Source organism: Globicephala melas, chromosome 3, assembly GCF_963455315.2.
Source record: "Globicephala melas chromosome 3, mGloMel1.2, whole genome shotgun sequence".
In the NCBI taxonomy this organism is placed as follows: domain Eukaryota; kingdom Metazoa; phylum Chordata; class Mammalia; order Artiodactyla; family Delphinidae; genus Globicephala; species Globicephala melas.
The window spans coordinates 74,878,305-74,889,441 of NC_083316.1; the positions used below are offsets into that span (position 1 = coordinate 74,878,305).

At 51.5% G+C, this 11,137-nt stretch overlaps 1 protein-coding gene across 2 annotated transcripts; it reads left to right on the top strand.

The window, feature by feature from the left end:
* Positions 1-754: 754 nt before the first annotated feature.
* On the top strand, positions 755-10,461 carry NR2F1 (nuclear receptor subfamily 2 group F member 1). Of its 2 annotated transcripts, none has more exons than XM_030847708.3 (3): positions 755-1,318; positions 3,767-4,294; positions 9,410-10,461. In XM_030847708.3, the coding sequence occupies exons 1-3, from the start codon at positions 859-861 to the stop codon at positions 9,688-9,690; spliced, it is 1,269 nt and encodes a 422-aa protein (XP_030703568.1). In that variant the 5' UTR covers positions 755-858; the 3' UTR covers positions 9,691-10,461. The 2 variants fall into 2 exon arrangements, with proteins under 2 accessions (XP_030703568.1, XP_060151992.1); XM_060296009.1 differs by lacking the exon at positions 755-1,318 and adding an exon at positions 2,846-3,087.
* Positions 10,462-11,137: the final 676 nt, after the last annotated feature.

Below are 11,137 nucleotides of genomic sequence, written 5' to 3' on the forward strand. Positions count from 1 at the left end.
GGGCGGCCCCGACCCGAGCTCGCGCTCCGGCTGCAGCCCCGACTCCAGCTCGGACTCCGGCCCGGGCCCCGGCTCCTCCAGCGGCGCTCGCTGCTGCAGCTGAGGCAGCGGCTCCAGAGGCGCCTGCAACCTCGACCTCCTCCTCCTCCGCCGCCGCCGCCCTCGCCGGCTTCCTCTATGTCTGCTCTGCCGGCGCACAGCGCGTAGCCCCAGTGGCCGGCGGGCGGGCGGGCGGGCGCCCGGCGCGGGTGAGCGAGTGTGTGTGCGAGTGTGTGTGTGCGCGGGGGTGCGGGCAAGGCGGAGGGTGAGTGTGTGCGCGCGCCGTGGCCCATGCCCGCCGCCCCCGGCGCTGCGCCCCGCGCCGCTACCGGCTGCCGCCTGTGCCATTTCTGATTTTGCAACTTGGTGAAGAAGAAAAAAGCGAGAGAAGGGAGCTTGCTCGCTGGGGGGGGGGTGGGGAGGGAGGGGAAGGAGAGCGTGGCCCCCCCAGGATCGGAGCGCGGGGGGAGCGGGCGAGGGGAGCAGGGGTGTTGGGGGGGGAGCCTGAGAGCCTGGGGGGGCTGCAAAAAGAGAGAAAGAAAACAGCAGGAACCACAACAAAACGCCAGCCGGGCGGGCGGGCGCGCAGCAGCAGCGGGGCGGCCGAGGCAGTAGCGGCGGCAGCGGCGGCGGCGGCGGCGGAGGCAGCGGCTGGTGCCCGGCTCGGGCTCGGCTCCCGCGACCCCGGGGCGCCGGGCGGGCCCCCCGCCCCCTCCCCCTCCCCCCTTCCCCTTCCCCTTCCCCTCCCAGCGCGCCCGCGCGCCCCGCGGCCCTCGGCGAGCAGCTCGGCTCCCCCCAGCGCTCCCCGGGCCCAAAGATATGGCAATGGTAGTTAGCAGCTGGCGAGATCCGCAGGACGACGTGGCCGGGGGCAACCCCGGCGGCCCCAACCCCGCAGCGCAGGCGGCCCGCGGCGGCGGCGGCGCCGGCGAGCAGCAGCAGCAGGCGGGCTCGGGCGCGCCGCACACGCCGCAGACCCCGGGCCAGCCCGGAGCGCCCGCCACCCCCGGCACGGCAGGGGACAAGGGCCAGGGACCGCCCGGCTCGGGCCAGAGCCAGCAGCACATCGAATGCGTGGTGTGCGGGGACAAGTCGAGCGGCAAGCACTACGGCCAGTTCACCTGCGAGGGCTGCAAAAGTTTCTTCAAGAGGAGCGTCCGCAGGAACTTAACTTACACATGCCGTGCCAACAGGAACTGTCCCATCGACCAGCACCACCGCAACCAGTGCCAATACTGCCGCCTCAAGAAGTGCCTCAAAGTGGGCATGAGGCGGGAAGGTGAATATTTATTCTGTGCTTCTCTCCCTAAGCTTCGCCCGCCTCCCCGGCCCTCTTTCTTTCTCTCTCGCGGGGGTGGCTGCTGTATGGGGCTGGGGTTCCTGCGGTCCCGGCCCGTCCCAGCTTCCCCTGTCCCCGCTACCTTCCTCCCCCGGCGTCTCCAGCCGCCCCCCCCCACCCCAGCTCGCTGCCGCTGCCTCCCCCTCCCGGCCTGCGCTCCTCTCCCCGGCTCCTCCACCCCACCCTCTGCCTGCTCAGGATTTTGTCCCTGGGATCGTGAGCTGTGGCTTAAAATCCCCTCCCTCTGTCTTGGATGTGCTCGGTGCGTGTCTCTTTCCCGCGTGTGCGTGAGGATGCTTGGGGCTGGGCTGGCATGAACTTGGGGAGGGGTGCTTATTTCCCCCGGAAAACTCTGTTTCTGTGTTTTTTCATTCCACTTTCCCCTCCACCTCTTCATGCCCTTTATTTAAAATGGGGGAGGGCTGGAGACTGGAGTACTCTGAACCATAGATTCATTACTGCATCATCCTTTTGGAAGCTTAGCTTGGAAAAAGAGGAGTGAGATTTATTGCACTTGTAGGTCTAATTAGGGGGGAAGGGGGGCTTCTGGCCTGTTCACTGGTTCCCTCTCCTCTTCACCGAGCTGGGGCCGCCTCCTCCAGAGCTGTGGCCTTGTTTTCACCCCTCTACTTTCAAAGGAAAGTTTGTGACTGAACCGTGCTTTCATAGTTGTGTCATTTTTTTTTAAAGCATGATACTCGTTTTATTTCTTCACCAAACTCCACCCTCTGCTTAAATACTGCATACAAATTACAATTTACAGCGGCATTTACCGATCCTTCTGATTTGGCTATAATGCATAGACTGCAGCTGGCATGAGCTTCCACATCATTTAATCCCTGTGTTGTATGGCTTTGGTTTCTTTCAACACAACTTTTGATGTTGTATTTAGATATGCTTCATGTTCATGTGGCAAGAGATGCAGCACTTTTCTTATAAATATATCTAGCCATTTACAATTAAAGTTTATCTCCTGACAATCATTAAAGATGTCTTATAGTCAAATTAGTGATCCAGTCAATTTTGTAGAATGTAGATTACTCCTTCTTGTAACTGACTTTAAAATTATATTTTATATGCCACAAGAAAAGAAATTGAATTCCTTCAGATCTCAAGGAGCAGGCAAATATGACGACTTCATTTCTAGCTCCAGGGAGATTTTATAGGCATCTGAAAAACAAAAAACAAAACAAAACAAAAAACTTTGAATTGTACTCTCATTTAATTGAAAAATAACTGCCAAGTTCAAAACTGTAATTAGAAAAAAGTATTCTAGCCATTATGTTTCAAGAGCTTAAATTGCACTGGGGCTTGCATTAAAATTAGAATCAATGCAAACTTAAGAAAATAGTGTATAACCTGAAGTAAGATAGCTACGTGTACATGGACATATCTATATTAATTTGCTGGGGGGGGGGAGAGTTCAGTAGCCCTAACTTTTCCTAAAGTTGTCTTTGTTTACATGGCAATTTAAAACGCTGGCACTGTTGAAGTAAAACATACACATTAAAAAAAAAAAAAAAACTTTGGTCAGCTTTAAGAACTCAAAGCATGCTTACGTTTTGCATTCAGATGGTTAATGAATCCAGTGTTTTTGCAGTTGCAAGCTCGTGCATTCACTGGGCAAAAGCTGGCTGCAGGTTGCAGTGGCACCGCGCAGGACAGACATTAATTATATTTTCCACTTTTTTCAATAATGTTTGGCTACTGTAAGTTCAACTTTTTTCTTGATTTTTTTTCAATTTTTTGTTGCTTTTAACAGTGAGAACCTTGTGTGGGGCGATGGGGAGGAGGGGATAGGGGAGGGGTGCAGGATACTTGTTTTCTCTTCAAAAGTTGTTAAGTGGTTAGTAGGGTATGTAACTTGTATCTATTTTAAGGATAATTCCGTAGCATTTTTAGAGAATATGGAAACATTTTGAGCAAAACCAGCTTGCTTGCAAATGAAGAGGCAGCTAGGCATTTGCCTAGAACCACCACCTTTCTCTGGTTTCGCCTGTTTTTGTTTTTGTTTTACCCTGATTTGGTTCCTTCTGGAGGGGTGAGTGGGATTTCATTAATCTGTGTGTGACTTGTTGGTGGTCGAGGGGCTGGGTGGCATTTTCTTGGCCATACCGGGCTGGGGGCCCGTAACTCAGGCCTAGTTCTGGCAGGGCTGGGGTGGCCAGGGGCGCAGGAGACGGCTGGGCATACCGAGCCGCGGAGCTGGAGGGCTTCACCCCAGATTGCCTCCGGGTATGGGCTGTGAGAGCGAGCGCCAAAGGAGATGCTCCGGGGCGCTTGTGGCTGCGGGAAGAACCTCCGCATTGTGTCGGGTGCGCTGCGGCACGGGATGTTCGCAAGCCCCCTGGATGCACATTGCCTCTTTTCTCTCTTTCTTTTCGTCAGCGGTTCAGCGAGGAAGAATGCCTCCAACTCAACCCAATCCAGGCCAGTACGCACTCACCAACGGGGACCCCCTCAACGGCCACTGCTACCTGTCCGGCTACATCTCGCTGCTGCTGCGCGCGGAGCCCTACCCCACGTCGCGCTACGGCAGCCAATGCATGCAGCCCAACAACATCATGGGCATCGAGAACATCTGCGAGCTGGCCGCGCGCCTGCTCTTCAGCGCCGTCGAGTGGGCCCGCAACATCCCCTTCTTCCCGGATCTGCAGATCACCGACCAGGTGTCCCTACTACGCCTGACCTGGAGCGAGCTGTTCGTGCTCAACGCAGCCCAGTGCTCCATGCCGCTGCACGTGGCGCCGCTGCTGGCCGCCGCCGGCCTGCACGCCTCGCCCATGTCCGCCGACCGCGTCGTGGCCTTCATGGACCACATCCGCATCTTCCAGGAGCAGGTGGAGAAGCTCAAGGCGTTGCACGTCGACTCGGCCGAGTACAGCTGCCTCAAAGCCATCGTGCTGTTCACGTCAGGTGAGGCTGCGGCCGCTGGGAGGGCAGGCCGCGCCGAGAGCGCCCGCAGGCCCCGCTCCGCTCGGGCCCGGCCTCCTGCGCCGCGCCGCTGCACCCGCCGCGGCCGGGCCCTCGCCGGACCTCCGGCCTGGCCGGGACCTGTGGCCCCCGCGCGGGGAAGCGGCCGGCGGCGCCGCTGCCATCTTTGGAGCGCCGCGGTGCGGGAGCTGAGGCGGCGCGGGCGCGGGCGGCTAGCTGGCCCGGTCTGGCGGCCTGGAGCCCCGCGCGGGGCCGCGGCTGCGGCTGCGGCGGCGGCGGCGGCGGCGGGCGCGTGGCTGGCGGGGGGTGGGGCGGGGAGGCGGTGCCGTGGATCCGTCTGGCTGCGCGTGTGTGCGGTGTGCATGTGTGTGCGATGTGCGTGTGCGTGTGTGCCGGAGCTCAGCGTTTCTGGGGGAGGAGAGGGAAGGAAGAGAACGTGGGAATGTGGCTTTCTCCTCTGTGTGGCACGCTCCCTGGCTGACTTTCCCGACACAGTGAGACACAGAGAGGGAGAAAGAGAGGAATACGGGCAAATAAATCATAAATAATCCCGCTTTATTGCATCCTGATTTTCCCTTATCGGAAACCATTCATGTTTGCAGTTGCTGAGGTTATTGAGGGTCGTAAAAAACGTATTCGATCTAATCAAGAAAGATGAAAAACAAAAGCAATACTGTAGAACCCGCAAGTATGGGAGGATTCCTGCCCCGGAGATAAATCTCATAGCCACGCAAAACGCACGAACATTGGAAATTTAACAGAGTGCCTTAAAAATATCAAATTAAATGTAGGCAGTGGTAACATGCATGTTAACAATTTCTCTTATGATAGATGGTTCAAATTAACTTCCAGGAAAATGCATTAATGTTGCCTTTGAAGGCTCTGGTCCGAGCCTCTGAGAACACTGCCCCCCTTTTATTATTGTAACCTGCAAGAGGGAAACATATAAACACCCAGGACAGCAGGTAATGGGGGGAAATAAAAACAAAGCCAGAAAGGACGCTGGTGGGGAACAGAGCTGCTCAAACTGGGTCTCGGGCCTTGCCCACTGTGAGTAGGGTTAGCTGCCGGTTTACCACCATTATTGGCGCTATTGTTTTTAATTCCTCCATTCAGAGAACAAATAAACCATCCTAATAAATCTATCCTAGAGGCAGGACCTCCAAAGGCCAAATTAAAACCACTCTTGAGCAGAGATGGCAAAACTCCTTTCCCAAGGCCTCATTGAACAGTAAGCAGTGGTATAATCTATCAATATTTCCTGGCTTTCATGCGTGAAGAATCATATTTACATTGTATTAAAATGACTCTTAAATTTGCACAATATTGTAATGTAGCAAATGTAGTATTAATATCGATCTGAACAGCAGATAATTTATTTAGACAAGAGCATCTCATTTGTATGCAGGGTGGCCTGAGCTGTGGACTTGGACTGCCCCCCTTTTACTTTCAGTGCAAATGCAGGTCTGCTAGTGGGAGAGGGAGTTATTCTTTGCAAGAGGATAAAGTGCGAACCTTAAAACAAATGGAAGATTTATTGAATAGCCTCCTCGGTGTTTGAATGCATTTTATCTTAATAAGTCTTCTTGATGGAAACGTGTTTTTCAAAAGTGACAAAGAGCCTGGGAAGCAGCGACCCGGCTGCTTTAGCTCTGGCAGGCCTGGGGCCTGTCTGGCTCTCCACTACCCAGCTCTTTAGCCAAATTAATCAGGAAGCAAGCCAGTGTCGGGGAAGCTGGGGTTTTAAAATCTCATCCAGTGAGGTGTCTTGAAGCAGAAATGTGACTTGGAGCTGGACAGAGGTCTTCTCAAGAAAAGTCTCCCTCCCTTTTCCTTGTCCCCCCCCCCTAAGGTTCTTTGAACCCCCTTGACTTTTCTGATCTCTTGCCCTTTCCCAGAGAGAGGCAAGGACTGTGCAGGCTGTAAGGAAGACTGTGGAATTATTCATGCTTTCCTTTCAACTTTCCATCCTAAAATGTCCCTGTGAAAAGTGTTCCTTTAAAAAAAAAGTTTTCACAAAGATATTTCTTAAACCAAATCTTCAAGGTGTAAGGGAGGCCGAGAAGTGAACAATAACATTATTTTGTTGGAAAAATTGCAAGAAGAATATCTGAAAGTGGAAATAGAGCTGTCAGTAGTAATTCACCCCCCTTATCCATACAACACAGTTCTACTTTTGACTAAACTTGTTTTGATTGCTAGCCAGAAGGGAATTCATGGGAAGCCTTCTCAAAGTCATCCAACTTTTAAGCAAACTTTGAATGATGGAAAAGACAGTTTTAGACATATTGTCCAACGAGGTTTACTCCGGATAAGTATTTGAAGCTGGCACGGGGGTTCCCTGTGGTGGTTTTCACATTTGGCCTCCGGATGGTATGTTTAATCCTTAATATTCTGGACAGCATCCAAGGACTAGGTCATGACCTGAACTTACTTTTTTTAAAAAATTCATTAATTCATACACCTCAATATTCTCTCAGATAAATGAGACTTTCCCCGAAAGGAGCCTTCTAGTTAACATAAATACAAGAAATCCATTTTCAGCACAATAATAACTTTGATTTCTAGTTATGGCAGCTGATTACATCTATATTTCCTGAACACTAAACTCTTCTGAATGCACAACATGAAATACATTCTCTGCACTACAAAGGCTAAGCTGGGAGGGCCTGAGCGGTAATGGTTATTTATTTACATAATTTCTTTTCCAGATACTGTAGAAGAAATATTGAGGGTTCCCACATTGACACTACCATATACAAAGCGAGACATGGGTTTTGCACATTCTGCCTCCTTTTCTTATCTGGGTATAACTCATGGAGTGTAAATATGTACTGCATCACACCCCCTGCTCACCTAGTTCCGCTACCACAACCAGACGATTGATCTGAGAGCTCACACTGTCAGTCCACAGTTGGGGGAATTCTGTTGCAGAAATATCCAAAGTAGGAATGAATCTCTAGAGTGGGAAGCCAAGCCCAAATTAAGGCTCCTGCCCGAGGGAGGCTACAGGGCTGGCCGGCTGGCACTTTGCAGCGGGGCCCAGCTACAGGCATTCTGCCTTCAGAGGAGGAAAGAACTCGATGCAGCCAACACAGGGCCCAGGCATGCCTTTCCTGGGCTTCTCTCCCTTGGAGTAGCCCAGCTGGGGGAAGGGTAGTGACCTTGCACCCTGGGGGCCCTAAGTGTAAATATCAGATAAATATTTTACAAACCTGAGGAGACTCCATATGGGTCTTTTAAAAAAAAAAAAACCTGCTGGGGTATCAGTGGGTCCCTTTCATACTGCATTCTCTGAGGCTGAGAGGTATCCTGTGGCATAAGGGGCAGAGAATGCATGTCAAAGAAGATATATGTAAATAAGAGTCTGCATGGTGGTCATTCAGCAGGACCAGGTTAGGAAGCAAAGCCAAGGGCAGACCCTCAGGGTCCCCTCTCTAAGCATCGAAGCCCCAAACTGTTCCTGCCCTCATCCTGCTAACCATAAAATCTCACTGCCTTCCCAGGTCAGGCTAGTGTGACTGCACCCAAATGGCTGGCTAGAGTAATTAGACATCTGAGAGGAACCCAATCTGGATCTGGGGTCAAAGGAGACCTGCCTCAGAAGTTCCTGAATTATCACTAGTTTTATTTGTATTTTTGCTCAAGGCCATAGCCTTGTAGATGAAGGTGTTAGAATGCTTTACAAATCCCAGTTCTTGAAATAGAGACATAAAGCTCAGAAACTCAGCAGACCCAGGTTTCGCTTTGAATCATTTGCTGTGTCTTCTTAGGGTCACACTTATCCATTCACAATTATACAGTGTCCTTTTGGGGGCATTGCCATGCATGAATTTCTTTCCATATCTATATATATTAGCAAACTCTGCCTTTGATCTCTAGTCGACCTCCTGACTGGCTAAGGGCTCCTCTGTGATCTTCCTGTTTTTAAAATATTTATTATGAATACAGGAAACAACATGGGTGTTTGAACCAAGAGAGGAAGCCTTCACTTCATTCCTCTGATTCCACCTTCCCCTCCATTTGCTTGCCTCTAGTTAGTTGATACAGTATAAACTGCTGTCTTGAAATATTTTTAGTAGACCAAGAAGAGCCCTTGGTTGACGTGAGATTAAACACACAGGTTTTGAGATGCTTCCTTGGGTACAGGTCCTGCCACAGGAAGCCTATATCCCCAAATCCCCCCTCAACTCCCCACCTCCCAGTTCTGAAGCAGAAACAGCAGCTGTCTCCGGTCCAGCTTTGTGTCTGATCGCTGAAGTTGTCTCCTTTCTGCAGCCTGGAGTAACTGAGCCATATTCCTTCTGATTATCATACAGCTTACAGAGATGGGACCAATTTTCAATTACGTGATCTAAGGCACAGATAGAAGTGTTCACCCTGGCTGAGGATTTGCTGCAGAGCTCTTGCTTGCATAGAGAGTGGATCGCAAATCCTCTATTGCCAAAGCAGGAGCTTGATCTGATGCCAGGCCCTGCCAGCCTATGATTTCTTACCCCCTCGCATGTGTCTATTCACTATACAATCTAGGTTCTCCTTGAGGTTTCTGCTTGGGGTCATTTAGGTTTGAGAGGGGGACTCCAAGAAGCATTTTAGAACTGCCTCCAGGCTGCATATTTAGTCAGGGCTCCTGAATACCCCAAAACCAGGGGCAGAAGGGGCAGAAATCCTCCCTTTAATGAGCACAACGGAAAAGATGCTCCCCTGAAGGTGGAGGACAGGTTGCTGTGTACAGCAAACATGGCTCCAGCATCGTACATTATTTAATCCAAAGGTGAAAGAGGAGAAACAAAGGGACTGGAGAGGTTGCTGCCTCTTCAAGTGTGTGCCTGTCTCTCCAGCTCCCCAGGCCTGGTGGGAGTTTGATTTGTTTGTATTTGTGTTGGGGGCCGGGGGGAAGGAAATAGTGAAGAAGGAGTAGGGAGGCATGGCGGGGAGGATTTCTTTTCTTCTTCCTTCTATTTCTATTTTTTCCCCTTTGCTCCTTAAAAGAGAAAAAAAGTAAAATGAACGGCTTGCTGTTTGTGACTTTGCTGTCCGCTGACCTAACCGTGTGCCCCCTCCCCTTGTCTCTCCTTCCGGTGGCTGCTTGGGCAGATGCCTGTGGCCTGTCGGACGCCGCCCACATCGAGAGCCTGCAGGAGAAGTCGCAGTGCGCGCTGGAGGAGTACGTGAGGAGCCAGTACCCTAACCAGCCCAGCCGCTTCGGCAAACTGCTACTACGACTGCCCTCGCTGCGCACCGTATCCTCCTCGGTCATCGAGCAGCTCTTCTTCGTCCGTTTGGTAGGTAAAACCCCCATCGAAACTCTCATCCGCGATATGTTACTGTCTGGGAGCAGCTTCAACTGGCCTTACATGTCTATCCAGTGCTCCTAGACCTTGGGCGCTTCCCACCTGCCCCCACCCCCTAGAGACTCACAGGACCGGCGGGGGGCCGTGGACTCCAATGCCGCGGGGACACCAGGCGGCCGATGCAGGGTGCGGTGGGCCGGGCAGCGGGGAGGAGGGCCAGGGCGACAGGAGCAGCCCACCGTGCAGAAATGCAACCCGAGCTGCAAACCAGGAGAAAAAGAGACTCTTTTTAGTGTCAGATCTGTGGACACGTTGGAAAGGAAAGGAAAAAGACCTTGTGTCTGATGAGAAAAAGAAAAAAATTTGGAAGAGAGGACCATGAAAATTTTAATAAAACAGAAGGAGACTAACGGACCTTCCAGGATTTATTGTGGACAGATGTGGATATATTCTGTACAGAAAACAACACACATGGAAGTGGACCGAATCCTATGTAGAAACACACACACACGCGCACACACACACATTGTTATTCATTTTGTAAAATACTAGTCTTTATTTTCATTTTTTTGTAAAATTTAAACATCGTATGCACATAAAAAAGAAACAAGAATTAGGGGAAAATAACATTTTCCAAATAATTATTAAAAAAATTGTCCTGTGTCTATGTATCTATATCTGTTTTGTATTTTTTTCTGGTTCCAAACCAGATTTCCTGTGATTCTATACTAATAATTTTTGATATAACCCTTTGCTTCTTATAATGAGTGCGATATATGTTGTCGAGGCTGTTCTTCAAGAATTAAAATTGAAGTGAAAATTTAAACAAAAAATAAAAGAATTTAGCAAAACCCACGTGTCTGGTTGCTTGACAGATGTCATCAGTGCAAGAGAACCCTCCAATTAATTTCCACTCTGATTATTATTAGAATGGCGGGGTGAGGGGGAAAACTTTTAAGGTCCATTACCAAGTTGGCTAGATTTATTTCCTAAAAGCAAGCAGCTGCTTTGGTTTTGTAAATGCGGAAGGCCAGGCTCTGCATGGGACAGAGTGGGGGGTGGGTGTCAGGGCACTTCGGTGCCGGCAGCAGCCATTGTGACCTTGTAGGTGGTGGGCAGCCAGCACGCAGCTGGCCAGGAGGCTGGAGCAGGCCCGGTCCCTCGGGGTTGAGTCTCTGCGCTGCCTGCTTCAGTATCTGCAGGTGGGAACTTGCCTGGCTGGAGAGGATGGAGCCCTGACAGTGGGGGGGTTCAGCATGGAGAGGGCCACTCTGACACCTCTGCGTCCCATCTGTGACTGGAGGGTCAGCCTCTTCCCAGCTCTGGGAGAGAAAGCTGGGGATTCAGCTGCGAGCCCTGGCTTTGCTCCTCCTGTGGTCCACTATATCTGGCTACGGTTTGCCCTTCACTCCAGACCCTGTCACAGGGGTTTCCCGGGAGGGCCCTCTAGCTCTGTGGGGCATCTGGAAGGGCCCCACTGTGGCACTTAGGAGTGTAGACCTGGAACCTGGGAGTCCAGCAGCTGGGCTGG